The sequence below is a fragment of the Balearica regulorum genome, chromosome 1 (genome assembly GCF_011004875.1).
Source record: "Balearica regulorum gibbericeps isolate bBalReg1 chromosome 1, bBalReg1.pri, whole genome shotgun sequence".
Lineage (NCBI taxonomy): Eukaryota > Metazoa > Chordata > Aves > Gruiformes > Gruidae > Balearica > Balearica regulorum.
Window position 1 is genome coordinate 75,640,407 of NC_046184.1, and position 24,178 is coordinate 75,664,584.

Here is a 24,178-nt window from a genome sequence, read left to right on the forward strand (position 1 = left end):
TCTTCACCTGAAGATTTTTCTCCTGAAAATCTCTGAGCAGATGAGGTATGGTGGGAGAAGGAAGCCCAGAGTGCCTGATGCCTTTCCTGATTCTCCATCAGCCTAGCTAGTCTGAATAAAATCCTTCTACTAGGAGCATCTCGCACTGCAAGCAGAGAGGAAAATGGAACCGTCTCTTAGGTTGGAGTACTGGTTGCCACTTGAAAATGAGCTATCATTAGCCAATATTAACTACGCAATAAAGCCAAAGCACTGCTGCAGTACGGCGGCGGCAGTGCAGAGCAGAGCAAAGGCATGTCGGCCCACGGCCTTTCAAGGGATGATGCTCTTCACTCAGGCCTGTCGGGTTTCCAACTTACACTGTGAGCCACTGCTAACACCAAGGAAAAGATCCAAATTACATTCAGTCTTAGATGGAAAATAATATCAGTATCATCCTGGTGGTTCACTGTTTATGTTTTGACACTGGTTTTGACAAAATGAGAAATAAGTAAAGGTTTGATAGCTCCTGTTTGCTCTTACTCTGAAATCAGTGCAGGCTGTGACAGGAGCTGGAAAGTGAAAGCAGCACCCTGGGAATACCAACGTCTTGTCTGCGTACGGAAGTTGCACTGCTGTAAACATAACTCAATCCAGTTAGAGCAAGTCTTTTTTCAGAGATTCTCTAACATATAGTGATTTATAACTGGCTCCTATAGTTGTGAATTTTCACACTCGTGCTTACAAGCGTAAGTCAGAGGCAATCCTGCACAGACTTAACTAAATCAGTGGGGAAAAAAACTACTTTTCATTCCATTGATATAACTTGGACACGGACTAGTGCTAATATGGATTAGATATGATTTTAAAAGTTCATGGCTTCTTGCAACCAGGAAAAAATCCAAGGCACTCCCATTTCATAAACTTGGTGTTATCTGCTCTCTTCCAGCTTGTTAAAGCCCTGTTTTACTTTTAAAGGCAATTATGGGTCTTAAAAGATAGTAAGTTTCTCTTTTGGGGAGTCACAACACTATTCTGCCTTAACATAAAGTACCAGATAATTATCAGACAAGTTGCAAGATCGTCCTCCTTCTTGGACCTTCTGTTCCACCAAAAGGGGCAAGATTTCCTCAGACCCTTCTTTATTCTTTTTTTTTTTTTTTTTTTTAAGTCAGAACACAAGAGTGTAACCGCAGAACTGCAACCTGCTATAATCACAATGCACTAGCATGACATCAAAAGTCATGACACCAATACATGAAAAGTTTGTCCTTCCCCAAGTTTCTACAGAACACAAAGATGCCTTGGACCACATGCTGGCTGACAGAGATCAGTACACTGAAATTACCGCTGTAGAAACAGTTTTTCAAGACGACTAGAGCCTGTAGGAATGACAACTCCTGAGCAGTCTAGAGATCTGCTCTAGTGCCTGCACAGACTTCTCCGATCAAGCTCAGTGATTACCTTACATTCCGTTTGACTCTCAAAGCTTTAGTCTGTATATGGATGCCTGAGCCAGTAAAGAATAATATTTGACTGATCACAATATCACTCCAAAAATCTACGGCAAACAAGAACAGCAAGATAAATGAATCCAAGGCTTTTCAGCGTAGATATGACAGATATTTAACAGTAGTGTTTGCTCCGGCTGCCATGACAAGAAGATTCAAGATGCAACAGCACAGCTGAAGTTAAGGTTAGATGTTATCTTGAACTGACCTACCAGCGTCTTGTAGCTTAAAAATTTTCCTTGCAACCCTTGGATACAGCAATACAGCATGACACAGCAGTGCACATCCAGTTCTCCCCATTCAGACCTGATGTGGGATCTTTTCAGAGACCTACATCATGGACCTACCTACTACGGCATTTCTGAATTAGCAGGGCACGTATAGTACTTGGTTGTGCAGCACACAACCACTTGTTTAATTCACATTCTTACCTCTGCAGCTAAGTAGTTTCCAGTTGCCAAATGCTTAAATCTAAACAAGCTATTCCACTGTCCTGCCCCTCCCCGGCAAGGGTCATGATGGACAACCTAAAAGAAAAAGTACAAATTTTAATCGTGCTCCTCAAGATCATACTTAGATCACTGACATTTCTTACAGCTCATTCAAATAAAAATATGTAAAGTACATAATTACAAATAATCTACCACAGAGAGGAATTCTGTGCTCACACTAAGCCCACCATAGATAACAACTATTTTACATTTATTTTTTGCCAGGTGCCAGGAAATAATCCTCCTATTACTTTCCATGTTTTCATTAAACTACTCCCTGTGAACATGACGAGCCAAATTTTGGTTTAAATTGACATGGCGTGAATCTGGAGCTCAACAAAATAAATGTAGCTGCTCTACGCTTACATGGGCATCGCTTAAAAGTAAAACTCAAACCCTCTTACATTGTTTCACCACTTACACCAGCTCTATTTTTAACAACACTGCGGAATTCTGGTACATTTTTTTTCATGTGATTAAATAGCCCCATATCATTTGAAACATCCCAGGTTATTTCTTTTTCCCCTTGAGAGAGCTGTAGGTCATTTGCTACCTTCAAACCTAGCAGTGCCTGTCTCTCTTATGGGGTTAAAGTAATCTCAAATAACTACAAGTACGATACATTCTATTCAACACAGCCCTTACTCAGACAAAAATCAACCATTTGCCTGAGTGAGGAGCTCTGTTTTAAATGCACAAAGTTTGTTCAGCACCTAAGAACTTTTGGATACAGGAATTACATTACTGTAATAGCAAGGGTTTGAAACATACCAGTTTCCAAAGTTTCTCAGTTAAACAAAAATATATCTGCTAGTCATCATCTCAAAATCATCCCCATTCAGCAACACCACCTTTATTCAGCCTAACCTTACACAGATGTTCATGTGCCCTGTTGCAGAAGAATGGACTCGATCACTTTTGTGAGATTTCTTGTCAGTCATGAATTTCAATTTTCTATATTGCACATGAAGTCAAACATCAACACGCAGAACTCAGGATATATGACTGTTATTTGACTGGCTTTGATAAATTTGCACCATTTATGTCAAGTCTGAATTTGACCCTTTGTCATCTTAGTGCAGGTAAATATATTAAGAAAATATCCTCCCTCCACAGATGCACAGCAATAAAGCACCTCTTCAGTGTTCATCCTACACAAACTGCTTCATAAAATAATAATAGTTACAGGGAGGTGTATGATGATATCAAGACGCTATGAATGATTCATGTTGTGGTAAAGTATTTTTACTGAGCCCTGGCCTTCAGGTCCTAAAATATTTATAGCAAGAAAAAAATACCTCGATTTCCCACAGTGCTTTAGAACTTGTTGCAGAAGTGGCTGACTGACGCAATGTAGTACGAAGGAAAATATGTTGTTTCTTCTCATATTCGTCACAGGTCAGAAATTTCTCTTGCTCTGCATGAAACAGCCTAACAACATCTCCCTAAAGTAGAATGAAAAAGAAGCATTATTAAGCGGGAGGCAAAGCTGCTAGATTCATCCTCTATATCTGTACTAGCTCCAGTGATGTCAAAATAGCTGATGTAAAGAAAACATTTATTAGCTTCCTATTGCTGTGGCAGGTACCAAGTGCAGAGTATACAATCTCAGCACTGAGTCTGGAAATCAAACGAGGTAACTCAGTCCTGCAGGAGATCTATGCACTTTTGTGAAAATAGAACTTGTTTCAGAGCACCGCAATGAATAATGGGCAACAATTAACCCAAAGATAATTTTTAATTTTAGCTAACTTTACTAAATTAATTTTTTTATTTCTGGTCTCTTTTAGAATTTACGGAAGGTGAACAGATTCTCTATTATCTCATCTCTTCTACTACGCAACCAAAACCAATGTCCTCTATGTATTCTGCTGCCATCATTGTTGCTTCCTTCTGCCTCTCCCCAAGTCTTTAAACACTATTCCCAAAAGGGTCTACACAGGTAGACCATTTTCCCTTTCGAATTCTTCCTCAAAAACTACTGGTACTTTGATACCTACCAAAAAATAGCCAGTTGATAATGACTTATTAAGGTATAAGCGAGGACAGATAAAATTTATGTATTTAAAATGAAAATGTAAGTGATCTCAGAGTGTCATCTAGAGGCATGAAGCTGTGCAACCCACGAGCGTTTAAAGCTACATTGGTTTATCACAGCTATTGTCATCTTTCCTGCCTCACTCCCTTCCATAAGCTTGTTATACCTGCTTTAGCATCTTGGCATAAACTGAAACGTCACAGTTATTCTGTACAGAGCCCCTCATCATTCTAGGCTTGCACTTCATCTTTTTCATGTATCCTCAGTTGTCCCTGGGAGTGGAAAGGGGCTGGAAACTATTACAATCCAGACAATTTCACTTAGTAAGACAATGATACAGAGCAAAAATATTCTGGCTGCTGAAGGACAGCAGTGAGGGGTCCTCAACAGCTCCATTTCTTTTATTCACCATCTAGTATTTCTGTACAGTCAAATATGGCATGATTTTCCAAATTCAAAAAATAATTTTAAAAAAAACCCATACTCACCCCTTTCAATACATCATCTCGGTAACTACTGAATTTCATGAACAAAGTTATTTTCCAGCTTGTGTTACAGTTGACAGCATTTACCTTTGGGAAAAAGACCCACAATTAGAGCATTAAGGGTTGTTCTTTTCTTTTTGAGACATTCTATTCTTCTAAAAGACTGCACCATGTCTAGGCTGGCAGGGGACATGGCTTAGCTACCTATTTGTACAGTTCCTAACATGGGTCCTAAAGCTCTCAAGTGTTAATAATAATGTTGATGTTGGAGAAGATTCAGTGGGCAAAATGCTGCTCTGTCTGTTTACAACCTACCAAAGGCAACCTAAAGAGCTGTTGGAAGAGAACGTACTCTTACATCAGCGAGAGTTTCAGATGCTCAAGCGAACCTCACAAAGCTTTCAGTGCCAGACAGAATTGTGCCAAGAATAAGTATACTTGATTTGGGGTTCTTGAGGCCAAGCTGGAACCAATGTTTAATACTGGCATCTAGCCCACAGTGGGGTTCTCGTTACCAGTAAAGAACAACATGTAATACATCTCAGATTAGCAATTACCCCTCCTCCCTCCACCGAACTCACCTCTTTGCAGCCAGGGTTATCCAGAAGCTCAATGTTGCTGGCATGTAGAGGCTGCCCTGCATTGACTGGCATCAGCACAACTTTATCTCCCACAACCACCTGGAAGTCAGAAATAAAATGCAATTTAGACCTATGTAACTATCCAATAAAATGAACTAATGTTACATTTTAAGAAAATGACTCAAATGCATGCTCTAGGAATGGCACTCAGTGAATTTATTTGCAGACGATTCACACACCAGCTCTGTTCACCTCTGCCGCTACAATTGCTTGGGTTCAAGATTTCACACTAATGAATCCTCACATTCTCAGTAAGCATGTCACCCTGCTCAACAGAAACTCGAGATCATTAAATAGATACGAATCTATGAATTCCAAGAGCAGTTCAGTTCATCAAAAAGTTACATTAACTACTCTTTATCCCATATATACTGCCCGCCAAAAGGCGGAAAAAGCTTAGAAAATAATCTGTAGTCAGACAGCAAGACTCTTTTCCTTCCCTTGCTGTCAGTCAACCTTTTCCCATTGGTGTGTCTTTCATTTCACAAAAGCCTTAAAAATTTGCCTGAGACAAAACTTCTTTAGCCCAGTGACTCCCCAGCTCTGAGGACCATCTTCTGGCATATGTCAGGACAGGCTCAGGAGTTCTCCAATTTACACTGTATGTCTGCAATCTGGAAAGGAGCATAAATCACTGGGAATTCAGAGAGGTGTACATACTCCATCCCCTCTGTTGTTACTCTCTCTGGAGCCCAACGCAGGCAGCAGGTCTATCAGCTGAGAGACTGTCTTTCTACGAGAGGAGTTCCTAGCTGACTCCCTGCAAACAAATTCCCATGCCCTTGCAATTCTTTACCTATACAGACAGGGAAAAACAATATATGAACATGTCTTTGACCTAAAAAGTGCTTGAGACATGCATATGGAGAATTCAATTCATACCTAGGAGGTGGAAAAAAATAATTAAAAAAAAATAAAATCAATCCACATAGATTGGTTGGCAGTGGGTCCTGATTTGCTTATGTTGTTCACAGCAATTTCAAACACAAACACACACAGGAAGACAAGTGGCTACATGTGATCTTTGCTATATGAAACACTGCACAAGCCATGCTTTCTTTTGGAACACAAACAAACAAAAACACTTTCTGCATTGGTCAGCACATTTCCTATGAAAGAGCAGAGCCCAATTCAGCCTCGTGTAACTTCAACACAGGTGAATTTGGCCCACATATTGCAAAGGTGAAAAAGAAGGTTGTCTGTTCTTTACCAAAACAGCTAAACAGTAGCAAAAGACAGTGTCATCATGCTCAGACTACACATAGAAATCCTATTTGATCCAAGTAATGAGAAAAAGTTCTCTAATGGAACCAAAATCATGACAAGATGCCTTTAAGATACATTACTTATGCAATACATTCCTGCATGCCATGCTTCACACAGACATTACTTACAGCCCATTTTAAGAAGTTATGACCAGACAATTCATTAATCAAAAAACCATCAGGCCTGCATCCTGCAAAGTGGAATCAGGACTTCAAAATTATTGCAAGTACACCAGGACTATAACAACCTAATTAGTAAGAGAGCACATCACTGAGCATCTTCTTTAAAAAGGGAAGAAAAAAAAAAAAGAAAAGAAAAGAAAAAGGAGGGGTAGGAGGAAGGTATCTTTGAATGCAAGCCTGTGACTATCACGGAAGCAACCAGAGGAAAGGAGACGTACACCAGCTACTCTGCTGTGGGCACACATCTGAGGAGGAACTGTTAACGTGGTGTCATAGTGTCTGTCTCCTACCCTGCTCCAAGTCCACATCAGTAACCTGCCCTTGATGCTGGCCAGCTCTGCCAGCTGCCACAGAAGCAATGAGATATCCTATGTTTTTCTTTCTTCTTTTTCTTCCTGCTTCTAACCTCCATAGGTGGTTGCGAAGGAAAGAAGACAACTTCACAGCACTTGTTTCCTATATACCCTCCACCAGTGATGCAGAAAATGAAAGCGAAGTTCTCCTGAAAGAGGGAATCCTGTTTTCTTATACATGGTTGCCTCGGGCTAGCAACAAGTCTGCTCCTTGTAGTTCCTTCCATCCCCTGCCCAGTTTATTTCCAGCTCCAAATAATGCCACAGCATGCCCAAAACACTGGAGGCAGAGCATGTGCATGCCCATGTGCCCAGATTTCTGCCTCTAGAACTGGACTAGATGGATATCATAGAAGACAGAGCAATGTATTTCCAAGGTTAAAATTGACACCTTTGTACTCTTCCTTAGCTATCCTTGGGCACAGCTGGCCACAGTATGCTGTAGACCAGCAGTGGGTAATAGTTTGACAGGTCTCTGGAACTTCTTCCTTACATACAGACATTAATGTGTTAAAGATGCATTAGACACACAGCTTTTGAGGATTTTATTCCTGATTCCTTTGACAAAACTCTTTACCTTTTCCAGTCTAGAGAAGAAACTTCCAGAGAATGATTAAATTCATGGACAATCCAGCTTTTGAATTCAAGATAAACCTACAAGGTCCTTCAGTCTTAGATGCAGCAGAGTTATTCCCCCACAAGGTAATTTCTAAATTCATGCAACCCTACTTGTCCACGTCTTGGTGGAGAGGGTATACTGAGAGTGAGAATAGCTGACTGCATTCTGTATTCTGGGTGGGGGACCAGCACTGGCATCACTTAGAGCGATTCTGTGGTTGCATATAAACCTAGAAAGTCCATCTGACAGCTACATCTACACCACAAGAAGGTGAGGTAAATACCCTAGTATAGGTGTAGTATATCACAAAGACTGGCAGTTGCAAGAGGTTATATTAGCTGTGAAGATGCAGTAGCAGTGATTTCAGTTTGGTCTAACTATCGAAGGAGGTTACTGGGCACACCAAAGGCTCTGCTACTCCATCGCCATTGCTTTTACGTTATAACCACATCTGCTAGTCACATTGCTGACACACTTCAAAGGTCGGGAGGATTAGCAGAACTTTCCCACAGATGGCTGGGCATTCCCCGAGTCTAAGACCACCCTCCTCAGCACGCTGCAAGATCAAGCTTTCAAACAACTAAAATGGCAGACAACCAAAAATGCAATCCACACAGAGGTAATCCTGCCATCAGTGCACATTTTGCTGTTCAGTCAAACTGGAACCAGCTCTAGCCTTAATCAGTCACATCTTCCAGTTAAAGAAGAGCTGAGAGATGCTTAATAAAAGTCTGCATAAGATATTGCAGAGTTATGCCAATTACTGCAAATTTTCAGCAATATTTTTTTCATTACTTTCATTGACTTGCATAACTAATCACTTGTTAACAAAGCTAAGCTAACCCTCCTTCAGAAAAATAATATTTAAAATATTTCACAAGCATGATGACTTACCATAAAAGTCACATACATGACTGCCTATATCACAGCTTCCTCCAGACTAAAACACTGGGGTTTTTTGTTGTTGTTGTTAGGGTACATGGCATATTTGGTTCTACCTTGCCTGGGTTATCTGACACAGTATCAGTCATCCAAGTAGTAATTCAATACTCACTTCTACTGTTCTAAAGACTTTCTAAAATGTATATTCTTAGGGAATTTCCTTGTTATAGCACAGAAACTGAAAATAAATAAAAAAAACCTCAAAGTTTCCAAACAGAATAAGGGCCTGATATACCAAGCTAACTACATGCACAGAGTGGTCAGAAGAAAAGTATACAAAAAAAAAAGGTCCTTTAAAAGCTAACTTAGTGAGTAGGTAAAGTGGCCCCATCTTATGTGGTATTAGGTGCTTTGTAGATGAGTCCCCCAGAAACTAGCCCTTCTAATGGGTACGTGTCTGGGAGTAACTGAGAGGGAAGGAGTGGGTACCAGGCTGGAGCCCCCCTCTGCCTGCGAGAGCCAAATGAAGGATTTCCCCCATCGCTTGCTACCCCTTGTCCCCCTTACAACAGCTGCCTAGTTTCTGCAGCCGCTGAAGGGGTGGAAATCTGCCAGAGCAGTTCTGAGAAAGCTACCAAAGGATTGATGTTTAGCTCTGGAAGTTTGCAAAGACAATTATCAGATCTGTTTGGGCCTGGTAGAAAGAAGGAAAAACTTGGGTCTCGAGACTTCCCTCTGTAAAATATAATGGTGAATGGTGAAAAAATAATGGCTTTGTAAGGGAACACATGGTGACAGAAAATGAGGAGCAGGCAGCTTCCAAAAGAGGCCATTAAGTTAGGAGAAAACGTAACAGTTTCCCCCATGGTCTTTGTAGCACAGAGCCTGTCAAATACAGCCCCACAGGGAACAAACTAGGAGAGAAGTCTGCAGAAAAGGATGTTACAGCCATCTGCAAACTTTTCAGAGCAGCAAAACCACTTCCAAACTCTCACGTTTCTCGTGTGCCCACAACGGCGTCAAATTAAATCAAAAGCTCTACAGTACTGAGGATGGCTTTTAAGGCTTACGATCATTCTGCTGCGCTCAGCTGCAAGGGCTCACCATGGCTTTGCAGATCACAACCTGGGATCCCCAGGTCCTCACTCTGGAGAGCATGACGCGTACTTATTTCCCAGGCATGAGAAATTAAGAAGATGCTGACTCAATGTTATTCTAAGAAATTAAGTCAAAAACTTAAAGCAGTAAGTCACCTTTTTTCTTTCCAAAGAGGGAGAGGAATGTTTGATCCACAACACTTCTTTTCCCCAGTTGAAAAGCCATGCAGAGGTGCCCCAGAGGACTACTCGTGTTTGCTGCTTTTCTCTGCTGCTTTTCTCTGCAACAGCCTTGGGGAAAAGGGGAGTTTTTCACGTACTCTTCCGATCACTGCAGGGAGCAGGGAAGGGCTATGACTTTTAGGGGCTCCTGAGCAGGAGCCGGGAATATAGTCCTTCCCCTCCCCACAACAGATCACCAAAAGGAACTGCAAGTAACCACACTCCTCCTGGAGAGCGTCCCAAGAGCTGGGTAACCACAAAGTTAATGAGAGAAAATGCACGAGAAAACAGGCATTCCTGTCTGCGATCCTGAGAGGGCTCTTTCACTGAGTACTTCACAACGGAGAGTGGCCAAATGTTCCCAGCCAGGTCTACAATATAAAACCACACAAGTTCACCATGGGGCCTTCCCAGAGGCAGATCTGAATTTTCCACAGCGGGCACTTAACCAAGCCGCAGCCGACTGAATGAAGAACTGAGTTTTGATCTCGTGGTGCAACTCTCAGATCTCCAGCAAAGAGCTCTCCCATATATTCTTCCTCTTAACAATACACAAGGCTCCTACTGAAACCTACCCAGAAAAGGCCCACCATACCATCCAACCCAATTCCAGTCATAGGTGCCATTCTCATGTTGAGGGGGGATACAGATTTAAAGAAACCTGATGTGTTTCCTACAGACGTTCTCTGCTGTCCTCTTGAAAAAAAAAAACCTTTCAAAAAAAATATTTTTACTCTGATGTAAACTGTGACTTATTAACAGCTTTGTAAAACTGCACACAACGGGTGGACTTAGCAAAGACGTCCCAATACAGGTCAGCAGAGGCTCAGATGAAGGTGACAACATTTCAGATTCCAGACCATATAATTTGGTAACACTTTCTAGTTACATCTAAAAGCTAATAGTCCCAAACACTGCTTAAAATATTTTTTTTTCTGAACTTAATCCATTGTGATTTATGTCAGTAGCGAAGAAATCATGTGTCTTCTGGAAAATTTCTGCCTTCTCCCTCTTAGACATTCTGTATTTCCACTTACATTGTCACCTTCGCTCCTCAGTTTCCAGAACGGCTGGATATAAAACCAGGATCCCTCGTTCCCTGCAGCATCCAGAGACACCCGCATAGCATTCTTCTCTAGCAGAGCCGGCAATCTCTTATTGACCGTGAGGTACTTATTACTTTTTATGTGCAGTAGCTGTCAACAAATAATAATTAAAAAAATTTAGTACGGCTGTTGCTTTTTCTCCCTTCAGTCAAAAGAGGAAGCGCGGGCTTTCACACTGTAGTGATTTTTCATAACGTAGACAAAGACAAAATAAAACTAGAAGAGAGTTATCAAAGAATACTGCAGTTTAGGAAAACAGATGCTCTATCTCAGATTGAGCGAAATGTGTCAGCAATCACTTTGACAGCATATACTACAGGTAGGGCAAGGGTCCTTTAATAGTGTTACCTTCAGGAATTTCATCCATTACAGGAAAGTTGTGCTGCACTTAAGAACGTAAATTCTGTCTCATTTATATGTCATGAAGTACAAATGACTTCAGTGATTTAGAAGGAGCTGCATAGCACCTCTATAATATGATTTGGAAATAAATCTTGAAAATAAAAGGTACATATTTACATTCAGATTCTAAACCGCAGCAGCAAAAATCACACATAAAATTTTATTATGACATATTATTTAAACATGAATATGCAGCACTTCTGGTAGGCTTTAAAACAGACAGAAAAACACAATACTGTAAACTCTACCAAGTTCTGTTTACCTGACCCTTGACAATCCAGATTACAGTGGTTAGTTTCATTTTCACCATAACCTTGAAATGAAACAACTGTTTCCTTTCCAGCTCAGAGAGAGTGCAGATGTATTTCAATTGGTTTACCTGTATGACATTGCTATATTTTACAATTTCGCCCAACAGCTTTCTGTTCTCGCTTTCGTTCTGCTTTTGTTCCAGTTCTGCGGCATGCTGCAAGAGAATGATTTTTTTCTTTAAACTCTACAAAATAAGTACCTGTATTCAGCTACTGGAACAGACAGTATAAAAATGAAATGATATCACATTTAAAATGCTTCCTTCAACCTGTAGGCATTGCTGCACTGAAAATATTTGCACCTGAATCCTGCTGCAGCATAATTTTCTGAACTATTATCACCCATACCCTGTGTAATGATTCTGATTTTTTTATTACCCAGAATAGAAACTCAGCCACAATTTATGATCACACCTGAAATGCACGCTATTTTTAAAAATTTCAAGCATGAAAAGCAATTCCAGGTGCTTTATTTCATCCTGAAGGAGGAAAAAGAAGGGCCTATGATTAGCTCCTCCCTTTCACTATTCCTCTTGCTCGTTGGGTTTTTAATTGCATACAAACATATTGACTTTATATATAAACAGAACGACACCAGTAGGTCACACATTGCAAAACCAAGGCTAAGCACAATAGTCTGGGTCAAAAACAGCAACAGAACAACCTCTCAGCTCCTAGCTCCAATTGCTGTGTAGCTAGCTCTAGTCACACACCACGTGCCTTCATTGCTGTTTTTAACTGGAAGCACGGGGCAGCCTCTCCACTGCACATAAAGCTATCAACCAGGTTTGGTATGACCTTGTTTTCACTTTTAGTTTTATGCATCCAGTTATAACATCAGGACAGCTGTTTTTCAGAGACAGAGGAGTCGCTTCATCCGCACTGTATTTGATGCCCAAATAGAATCTGCCCAATGGTTCAGAGAAGAATCACCTGGACTGAAAGCAGAGACAACTGCAATTCCGAGGAAATTCCAGACTAAAGCATGGAAAACATCTCTTTGTCCACCCCTCTGCCTAACTCCTGGAAAGGACTTCTAAAATAATAGCATGATTTAAACCAGGGCCCACTCCTGATTTTAACAACTCCATTTTTACTTTATAAAACTTCTGAAAGCAGTATTTTTCTTAAAGCAAAGGCACAACCCCCAGCACAAAGTAAGATAAAAAACAGGGCAGGGACAATAAATGCCAGTCAGGAGAGCTAAGGAGAATATAACGTTGCTACGGTGGCATAATAATACCCATCACAGTTGTTCCCAAGGCACTTGTTATTATTCTTTCTCATACTATTGTAATTCTACAGCCTGCAGATTGAGATAAGATTACAAATACAGATGTCTCTTACTTGAAGTTTCTTCAGCAGGGCTGCTTCTGTATGGTTTCCTTGTTTGGCTTGCTTGGCTTTCCAGTACTGCTTCTGGGCTGAATATCGGTTCATAGGACACACCTTGAAAAGGCAGTCTGGGGAAGATTGAAAGAAATACTCAGAAGTGATGCTGACAGACACTTCCTTCATTTGTAAGTATGCCTGGGTTGGTTTTCTTTTTCCAGAAATGCCTAGATGCCAGTGTTTAAACATAGTCACCAAACAGCTCGATGGCAATGATACCATAAACAGGGTGGCAGAACATCTGAGTTGAACCTAAAGCCTTCAATGCCCCACACGTGTCCGCTCCGTGCAACCTCTCTGCAATCTCTCTCAGGAGTCCCAGGCTGTGAGCCTGCCATATGAACAACTGCCTGCTGCTTTATTAGCACTCTTTGCTGCAGTGCACTACAGATGCACTGTTTGAAGGCACGTGAAACATTGAAATAAAAAAAAAAAAAAAAGAAACCAGTCCTGCGTTCTGTATGCCATACATCTGGCTGCTCTGCTCCTTCTGGCACCGCTGAAACAAAGGATTGCATGGACATTCGGCTGCAAGCCACCAAGGAGGTTAATGTGGTGTTTGGGTCTACACGCACCTTCACTAAGATTGATTTAAAAAACCTAACAGTATAAACAACAAAGTGACAAAAACTGAACACCGGAGTGGCTGTGCAAAGGACGACAGAGGAGGAGGTACCCCCTGAGGGGACTGCAGCCAACAGGGGAGCTGCAGAGTAAGAGACGAGGAGCAGCAAAGGAAAACGAGTCGCAAGGCACCGACCTCCATCCTCTCCCCATGGGGACCACGTGAGGTGTGTGGCGAGGGGCCTGGGGACCAGAAGGGGGAGAGATGTGGCTGGAGGGAAGCCAAGGGGTGCTTCCCTAAGTGCTTGTTCAATTGTTCATCTTTATTTCCCAATACTGGAATCAATAGTTGAAAGTCAATGTTAATTGGCAGTAGACTAAATTTTGTGAAAATCCTTGACTCAAGATTTTTTGGGTATATTTGTGCCAGTGACAGTCCTACAGACTAGAAATAGAGGCTCATGATTCACCCAAATCCAACTAATTTTAGAGTGATAAAAGATACCTAGCCTTGCATGGTCCCAATCATCAACTGCTCTAAAAGCTAAGCTTAAAAGACATTTTACTCAGCAAACATTGGTAATTGTCTGTTCACACCCCACATATATCAACTAGCAAGAGGAAGGGACAGGAAAGTATTAGCAATCAGAGTTTTACTGTGAGACTAGTAAGAACATACAGGACTGCCTGTGTATTACAGTGTGAAACTCTTCCCCAACATGGGTTGTGATTTATAGACATCAAAGGAAGGTCTGTCCCAAATTATTAGCTCTCCACATTTAACTGTAACAGATGGCCAAGCACTCTGAGGAGTAATCCAGCCTCAGAGAAGAAAGACCTCTGAAGAATCTCCTCCCTGCTCCATGTCTAGGTCTCAGGAAGGTAGAGACGGGAGGAAAGCAACTATTCCTACCTGACTCCCAGCCACCCAACCACGGCACGAGCTAGAGCCAGGTAATAGCAGCAACATACCCTACTTAGAGGAGGTTTCACCTTGGGCAGAATCAAGAATTAAAAAAATTCCTCTTTTGATCCCACAAGCACATCTTGCAGGCACGTACACCCCAGTTTGGCCAGAATCAGCAACATCACTTCTCTGTTGGGCATCAGGCAGCTTTCCCACAGAGAAGAGACTCTGCGCCGCCACTGGAAAGCCGCATTGCACAGAGAGCATCGCACAGACATTGCTCCTCACAACACCACAGAAAAGAAAGAGAAAAAGAGGAGAACAGACGAACATTCAAGCTCCACGTGAGCAATGTTAAGTGCTTATTTACCACTGCACTCAACACAGTCAGTGGCATACGCATCCCGTAGCACAGAATAATTTGAAAACAGTGCTCTCTACCCTCAGCTCTCCCACTGCCTTCTCGGAAAAGAGTCCCTTTCCAACAGCACCATATAGTCACCCTGACCTCCATTATCAAAGGTGCTGCAATACGAAATAGCAACCACAATATCAAGCACACATTTCAATTACACACTGGATCAACGTCTAAGTGACCCTGTTGAATTTACCGATCTCGCATGTCATTTTTAAATACAGTGGATCAAGTCATTCGTCCATTAGTGTCACAAAAATGTCAGCAGGGGAAGCTATAGAGAACTATCCTGAAGTCGTGGCCTGGGTTTTTAACCACTGAGTCAGGACAGCAGCAGACAGTTTCTATTTTCCAGTGCTGTCTACTCACTATGTAATTCCCAGACCAAGTTTAACATCTGCAGTTGCTAACTACCTAGGACGAACTCCAGCCCACCAATCCACAACAGCATGTGTGGGAAGTCCCATCTATCACACGTGTGACGAGAAAAATTTCCTAACTCTGTTCCACCCTTATGAGTGGAAATTCAAGTGTCAAAATCATACCCTCTCTGCAGAAGATGCTAGATACCAAGGCAGATCCTATTCTCGTTTTCAACACTGCCAATCCAATGGAATTAATCTTTCACACAGGGAGGAAGAGGGGGCGATTTAGCTCCTCGGAGATATACCCTCCATATATCCCCCAACATCCCCATCACTTCACCGTCTGTGAGGAGTTACTGAAACCATGTTACAGTAGGAACAGCTCTTGCAATACAACAGAAGAGGGAAGGGCAATCTAGTGTGAAGGCTGCCCTTGCCTTTCCAAAGTAAAGGAAAGAAATGAACTCTCATTTCTTAACAAAATACAAACAGGCAGCGCTCTCAACTGCAATCAGGCCCAGCTAAGCACAGCTATCTGATGTTAGTGCTGCCAAAACGACTCGCAAGACTGTACCACACGTTCCTCCCGCTGCCTGCGCCCCCAGAGCCAGCACTTTGCAACAGTGCTGCCCTCAAGCCACCAACTACGCTGCAATGCTTCTAGTTCTGCAAATACGCCATCTGCGCTCTCATGCGTTGGCCATCGTTATACCAAGCTCTCCATTGCATCGCCTCTTCCCTTCGTAGTAATCGATCTTCCTCTAATATTTGCAGTGGCAAAGTTTGTTCATACAAAAACATCGCCGGTGGTAGAACTTTCCTTGGAGCTGACCCAAATTTGCTCCCTAATCACAGCCCGGAGTTGCTGTTCTGAGGAGAAAACATTACAAATCTTTACCAAAGCAAACCCAGCCACTTCGCAGAGGTGGTTACTTTCATTTCGAAGGGGAGTATTTACGATGAGAACTGTATCATACAACCTAGAGTACGTGATAACTCCCAGGTAACTTTTACAACACCGTGGACACCAAGAAGAAAAAAACAATTACAAAGTGCTGTGCAGTGTTAAATCATACCATATGTTGTAGGAGATTTTGAGTGCCGGGATTTCAGCTTGTAAGGCAAAAAGTCAGCTGTTATTTTCTGTAACAATCTATAATTAATGTGCCTTCTCAGAAGACTTCATGAAACATTTATTTCTCTGAAGTAACAATACCTTCTTTTTATAGGACCAGTCTTCATTTCTCAGTTACTCCCCACACATCCTGCTACTTGAGTAAACACACCACTTCCCATCCTCACGCAGAGCCTCAAAAAGCTCAGTGCCACCACACTGCAGAGAAATGCGAGACGTATACGGATGTGCAGTCACTGCCGTGTGGGTCTGCCTCCCAAAGGTGGGTGAATTTTTTCTAATCATAGTTCTCAAAGAAAAGGAAACAGAGCAGGCGCTGTGTAACCTCAGCCACGCAGCTCCATCCATAGCCAGGCTGCACAACACAGCTCTCCTGACTTACAGTCCAGTGCTCCAGAAGTTGAACTACCAAGGACTTTTCTAAAATCAGTATTATTTCAATTGTATTTTCCTCAATTTATAGACAAAAAACCTCAGGTTCTTTGTTTCCAGACAAGCTTTTTTGGTTTTGGTTTGTGGGTTGTTTTTTTTTAAGATTCCAGATACATTAAAAATAGGTCATCTGGTTTTGGGGGTTTTTTTCCTGGTCTTTTCTACTTACTTGTTATTAGAGTAACAGCAGGATACTATATAAATTCAAACCTCGTTGTCCTAAACATCAGGAGGTAAAAAAAGCACTCCCTGTCCTATAGAAGTTATAGTTTAAACAGGAGAAAAGAAAAACTGAGGCATAAGATTATACAGCAACTTTCCAGCACACACAGTAGATCACAAGCTTAGCCCAGCAACCCATGAGACAGACTGTCTCTTTTCTAACTTCTCCAGACGTTCTCAGAGAGTCCTAACTCGTTACACTTTATGGAGTTTTACATAAATGCTTCTCTTCCTCAGGACACTAATTAAGTAGGCACTATCAAAGGTAAACAAATAGCTTTAAAGCAAGTAGCTTAAAAGTATCAGCCAGTTTCACTTACTACACTTTCACGCGTTCAACTTCTGCAGTTTCATCAATTTTCTCATACCCACAAAGTCTTCTAGGCAAAATTTCAATTACTGGTGCACGAAGTGAAGATGGGGAAAATGAGAAACGTTGCCCACCCCAGCTCCACCCACACACACCCCCCACACCCCCATTTTTAAAACAATAAAAATCACTTCAAGTTTTCTTTACAAAATGGAAAAAAAAAGGGGAAGCTCTCCCTGGTCACACTCCAGGCTTAACCTCCTACGCTACACCTTGGTTTATTAGAAAGTAAGAAAATATGACAAATTATCAGTGCTGAGACATATATCAATTACTTATTTTATGGGGGGGGGGGGGGGGGGGGAGATATTTATTAATCAGAACAATCAAAAGACAGAAAGCAGCAACTCCCAGGATGCAGGAGATGATCCACAGAGAGAGGATGCACTCAGCACCGACCTGCCCATCTATCTGCCTCAGCCTGCAAGTGTGCCCCAAATGCCAGCTTCACTTTACAAAAGGCAACAGTGGGTGGAACACTCACACACAGCACATCCTCTGAGCAAAAAGCAACTACACTCAGGAAGTCTGAAAAGGAAAATAACTCATATTATGCCTTTTAAATATTTCTTGATATTGGATAAAGATGGCTTAGAACAATATTTGCCAGATGCTTTCTCCCCCCCCCCCCCCCCCCCCTTTTTTTGTTTTTTGTTTGGTTGGTTTTTTTAAGTGTTAGAAATTCAACTCTTGCCCATCATGGAAGATTTTTGTGACTTGTAGAACTAGAGAAATTATCACATGGCTTTACTGAAACCAGCAGGCTGACAAATGGTCAAGTGGAAGTGATAGGGCTATTAACTCACAGCATGTACAAATCTATGTGTTTTGGAAAAAATACAGAAAGGCAAAAAAGAGCTGAAGTGAGAATGGACAGGGAGGAACGTAAAGGAGCAAGGAGGGGGGCAATGAAGAGTCCTAAGGAGGACAACAGAAAAAGCAATCAGGAATTTGAGATGAAAAAAAAAAAAAAACAAACCCCAAGAAGAAAACACAAGGACAAACCAAAACAACGTAGGAGAAGGCAAGTAAAAAGGAAAATGGCAGATGGCAGAGGAAAGGGGAGGAGGAGAAAAGGAGAGAGCGCAGAGGAACGTAATGGAAAGGAGAGAAGAGGAAAGAACAATGTCAGAAAAAGCTTAGAACAAACTAAAAATTGAGAGAAAGGCAAGAGGAGGATTATCTAGGAACTCAAACATCACTTTTCATTGCAGGTGCCTCAAGAAAAAGGGGTATATAATGTAGGTAAGTTTAAATCAGTTTAAGAACTTAAGTCATTTTACATTTAAAATAGAAGAGAGACTTGTGTTCCTTTTTTCAGAGTTGCTAAATTTGACCAACAAGCAGGTCTTATCTCTGCTGTTTTACAACTTGGAAGCTGGAAGGGTTTCCCACTGGAGAGAACAGCATCAAGCTGAACTGTGCTTGAAGTCACACTCTGAGGAAACTTGCAGTTCTGCTGCTCGTGATGTGACTTTTCTTCAGAGACACAGGGCTTCTGGCACACACTGGTCTTCCTAATCTCTGTGAAGCTGACCCTGCAGCCCAGTAAGCATTTCCATCACGACACTAAGTGCTTTAGCTCTCACTAGCTTCAGTTAGAATTAGGACAAGAAGCATCTGGCTTGATCAGTCCCTTAACTTCAACTGAAAAGTCATAAATGCCTCTTTCTTTCTTTCTTTTTTTTTTTTTTGCCTCAACAGACTTCAGGAAACACGTGTGGGACCAAATTCTGCCCTCCTTTGCACTGATGCAAATCTGGATATGCACATTGATGAACACAGAGCCACTCCAAGTTCATTCCAGTGTGACTGGAGGGGAAATCTGGACCACAGCTGCTTTGTATGGACACAAAATGAAAAGCAACCACAGCTTTCCTTAGCTTAACAACACTCCATTTTGTAGGATGTTCTGAAACAACTAGAATAGCTACCACCCACTCAAAAAAAAGTAAACACATAACAAAAATGAAACTGCTATTTTGAGACACCTTTTTACGTAGGCTTTCAGTTCACGCCAACTGCTCAGTACCTAAATTTGACCTCCAAGTGAACTCTGTAGGAGGGATACAAGTAGTTAGAAAAAACAGGGTTTTTTTTTAAAAAAAAAAATTCTGTTGGGGAAAGGGTTGAAAAAATATTACCAAAACAGAACAAACATAGTCCTCTGAAGTTAATTTTCAGAGTCAGTCCTTGGAATCTAAACATCTTGTTAGAAACATGCCTTTCTCATACTTCTTTGACTCTTAGGTCATGCCCTAACCTCAAATCAACGCCAGTTCAGCTATCAGTGATAAAAACACTGTAAACCATACAGACAGCAGTTCCTATTACTAAAGAGGCCCTACTCTTCCTGCTGTTAGATGCTATTTTTAGTTGCTTATGTCTAATCATTCAATTAATCATTCATGCCTAAGTCTTCTTTGTATGTCAAGAACCTACTTAAAGCAGTTCTTGTTTAACTTTGCTATTTTAATTGAATGTTATTTCCCAGAAGATTCTCGGGGGGGTGGGGGGGTGGAATATGGGGTTTGCTTATGTTTCTTGGTTATAAGAACAACATTTAGCAACTCTCTTGCCTCAATGCTCTTGAGCAGAGCCAAGAAATTTAACAAAGCGTGGCAGAGATGTGCTTTTGGCTGCTCTTGTAGTACAGACACCTCTGTGGTACCAGGCACTAAAAATCCCAATTAGACAGCAAGGTTTTGCTGTGTTCTCAGCAAAACCCTTGCTATTCCCACACTTAGAATTTGACTTGTAAGAAGGAGAGAACCACCAAACAACAGCTTTATCTTTGCTGCAGCCATTCTCCTGAATGCCACTCAATTACACATACTCGAAGCAACATGAAAATGCTACTAGATGCCATGATGTTATAGCATGGTGGGTTGCATCAATTAAGGTGACAAAACTCACTTTTTTACTAATTTAGCTTCTCCTACAGATGTTGCAGTTCATCCGAATTCGTATGCTACCACAATGCCAGCAATAGGTAAGCAAGCCGCTTCAAAATTAAGTCAGGTATGGGTGCACCCTAAACCAGAAAGAGGTGAGGAGTGACAGGAGGAGAGGCTGCTGGAGCCAAAGGGAGCAAAGAAGCAGCAGTGAGAAGGAAGAAAGTAGCTGGTAACAAGTTGTGGGGCAGGGAGGGAAAGGGAGAAGAGGGGATCCCCAAGAATTGGAGGATCTGAGTTAGAGAAAAGGAAAGGTCAGATGCTGTGGGGAAGAGGGAGCAGAGGCAACCAGAAATAAAGGGATGCGTTATGCAAGCAACAGGCAGAGGTTGCAATAGGGAACAGAGCCAAAACTGTCTACAACTAATAGAAAACATTCCCCTGCAGAAGCTGGGACGTAACTCAGGAGTACAGTGCTCGCATTCCCCCAGCAGCAGAAAACAGCTGTACGTCTTGTCTGTATCTCATCCCCTTCTGACAGGCGATCTACGTACACACGTACTACTGGTACCACTCATGTCATGCCGTTAGCGCTGGGAGTTCCTTGCACCCTGAATCAAAGTGCCCAGACCTTCCTGATGCTGCGAAATAACCTTTTTTTTAAAAAAAAAAAAAAACACTCAACACAGAACACTATCAATTTTTTCCTTCTTTGCCTTTTCAAGTTAGGAAAGAACATCACAGAACTGCAATAAAAGAACTCTACTGTACTGAAGTTATAAAATCAAGCGCTCGAACGTTAGACAATGAAGAAATTAAGGCTGTCTTTTTAGCCTCTGTTCAGCTCCTTGATTGTAGGCATTTGGATGTATTCTGCAATTATACTATCACATGCAAATGTTTTCCAGTGACTCCTGTCTCATCTAGAAACCTGGATATGTTCTACTCTGGGAACACATCAGTGTGGTAAAGTGACAGAAATACTGTCCAAAGAATCCCCACCTGAAATTTTGTGCAACCTGGAAGCTGTGAATTAAACATGTATTTGCAGGCAGCAAGAGGATGAAATCAGTTAGGTAGCCCAAAAGCCACACTGGAGAACTAGATGCTATCCCCATCTCTGCTATAAAGTTATTCCATCACGCAGATGACTGAAATTTTACTATTAGTTTCTAAGTATACATCCTCACTTTCTCAACTTCCAAGATCTGCTGATGCGCTGAATGTTCACAGCTGGAATTGGAACCAACTGCTGACATTTCCTGAATATATAATGGAAAAAAACCTTGAATACTCTGGGAAAGCAGAACTTCAGTCTCTCAATGTTTTAAATGCAACTTTTTTGTGATAATAGCATATACATACTACAGTATAATAAGTACTGGAAATAATAAGGTTAAGAATGTCAGTGCAACCCCTTGACATAGATACAAACAGCTATGAAACACATTTCCCTTGCTCTAAAGCAGGTAAGTCATAACTGCCTATCTCATAACAGGTGTGAATCCAAGTCCATTTAAGCCAAAAGGTCTGGATCAGGCTAGTAAGGCTCTACTTTGGCACAGCTAGAGCCAATGGCTCAATCAAGTACAGACAAGACTGAGAGGTTTTATTCCCTTCCCTGCATATAAACACACAGAACTTCTGATACCACAGGAGTATTTTTTAGCTTTATGAAGTAGAAACTGCATGTTGTCAGTGCATTATTTTTTTCCGATAAGCAAAATAACAGAATTATCCAAATCTACAAGGTCATGTCTAAGAAGGTTCAGAAAAATCAGATAGGGTTTTAAGCAAAAGCAAAACAAAAAGCTGACAGAATAATTGGGGGTAGTCCTTAAAGTTGTCTTATATTTCAAAAAAAAAAAAAAAAAAAAAACAAACAAACCAGCAGCTCAAGTAGCTTTGAATCTCACGAGCTTGTTTGCCATTGCAAGAGCAGGGCTGGAGCAAGGAGTTGGTAACACAGCAGGGAATCAGTGTTCAGCACACAGAACAGAGCAACCAACTCTTGGACTACAGGAAAATTAGTCCCTTTCCCCATGTTTTCCACCTATCCCTCGTGCCTTTGCCAATTTGGTATTTAGTTCCGAAAATCTGTCATTCACATTCCAGTTTGAAACTCCAGCAATGTGTTCACAAATCATGAGGGGATCTGGGAAGTTACATGTCTGGTAAGGCAAAGTGCCCAAGGAGTTAGAACATGCATCAATCGGTCATAACAAAAAAATTATCCCCAGTTACTGACCTCTGAACTTCTTTGGAGGATTAGCAAGGTCACCTGCCTCTGGCTGAACCACACACCGGTCATCCACTAACCTAGAAAAACAAAAGTTATTACACTTACTAAATCATGCATTTGACATCAGTGTATATAAATGCAGAGACATACCTGTCACGCCACAGATACAGAAGTTGACACATTTCTCCAATTTAATTCAAATAATACCTTAGAAACTCTATTATTCAGTTACTAAGCATAACCAAGAAAAGAAAACTCCGCTTTTTCCTTCAAGAAAGAGGATTTCTTCTATTGCACTAAATTATGGCCTATGTTTCAGATCCCACTTCATTAAATTTTGCTAAAGTTCCTGTTGTTACACCACGTACATGGATGTTACATGTAAAATATGTTTCTCACAATATTTTAGAAGCTAAATAAACAATAAAATTCAAAAATATAAATTGTTAATCTTATCACAGAACTTCCTAAACATAAATTCAGCTTCCTTTCAGGAAGCATGCCATAAATAATCTGCCTGTTTCAAACAATTATTCAGGAAAATCATGTTTAAGGACACACTACTGCCCTGCCACTTCACAACAACAGTCTTAGCAGCATTTTCTGTGGGAAATTGCCAGAAAAAGCACAATTTGGGTTGAGCCAAATTACACAATAGATGCATTCAGTTTTCACTCAAGTTGGCGAAGGCTTTGCATCTAGCCACAAGTGCAGCAAGACCGATCCCCCAGCATGTCCATGAATTTTCTACCTCCAGCAAGCTGACCGCTGACAAGCTGTCCACTGTGGTTGCAGCTCCCAGAAACAGAAGCAAAAATGATGAAGAATTTTGGAAGTCAGCAGCTGAGATCTCATAACATAAGTGGATGCAAATGTGAGGTGTCAGCGAGGAAGGAGAATTGAAGTAACAGTTCCAGGAGTTGTGTTTTTCACAGTCTAGGTTAGGCCAGGCTTAACAAGAACAAAGCGAGGTTCAGAAACCAGGACTTAGGAAGAGTCAGTCCTGCAAGATGCCCTCTATGTCTAATGGGTCAAAGCTTCCTATAAACAGCACCTAAAAACCTGGAGTCACAGAAGAAACAGGGTTGGAAAGGACTACCTTAACAGAAGCTTTGGCAAAGGATTTTAGAGCCAAGAAGTTCTCCCCCCTCAACAAAATCCCTCAAAGGCTTTCTGAATGAACCCATAAGGTCTGACCCTTAAGCACTGTCAGGATGGAGGACAGTACGTTGGAAGCTGAGCATAATTCACAAGGAACATCTCGTGTTCTTTGGTGACAACTTGTGCACTCTCGTGACAACTGTAACTGTGGATGAAACGCAAAACTTTCATCGTGGTGCAACATCACCATAACAAAAGCCATATAGAAAACAAGGTGTCGGTGCTGAGAAAAAAACCAAGGTCCTGCACGCTCTCTGAGCCAATTAGCTGCGGTGTTCAAACACGTGAGACTTCCACGGTTCAGAAAATAGACATTAAACAATTAACGTCAATCACTTTGATTTAAGTATTCTCTAAAGGCACAAAGATAAGGACCATAAATGAGTTCTGCAGTCATTAGGAACCAAAGACATAAGAGAAAGGAGAAAGGAACTGCTGCTACTCCCACATCCTTATAGACATGAAATGACAACACAGACAGATTAATTGACAGG

At 41.4% G+C, this 24,178-nt stretch overlaps 1 protein-coding gene across 1 annotated transcript in view; it reads right to left on the minus strand.

Moving 5' to 3' along the window:
- The window catches only part of ITPR2 (inositol 1,4,5-trisphosphate receptor type 2), a 261,890-nt gene that overhangs the window by 206,179 nt on the left and 31,533 nt on the right, over nt 1-24,178 (minus strand). The window contains exons 2-9 of the mRNA XM_075759160.1: nt 22,530-22,600; nt 12,933-13,048; nt 11,654-11,740; nt 10,804-10,962; nt 5,086-5,184; nt 4,508-4,591; nt 3,280-3,426; nt 1,922-2,017 (exon numbers count right to left, since the gene is read on the minus strand). Coding sequence (XP_075615275.1) covers nt 1,922-2,017; nt 3,280-3,426; nt 4,508-4,591; nt 5,086-5,184; nt 10,804-10,962; nt 11,654-11,740; nt 12,933-13,048; nt 22,530-22,600 — 859 coding nt within the window. The remainder of the gene's footprint in view (nt 1-1,921; nt 2,018-3,279; nt 3,427-4,507; nt 4,592-5,085; nt 5,185-10,803; nt 10,963-11,653; nt 11,741-12,932; nt 13,049-22,529; nt 22,601-24,178) is intronic.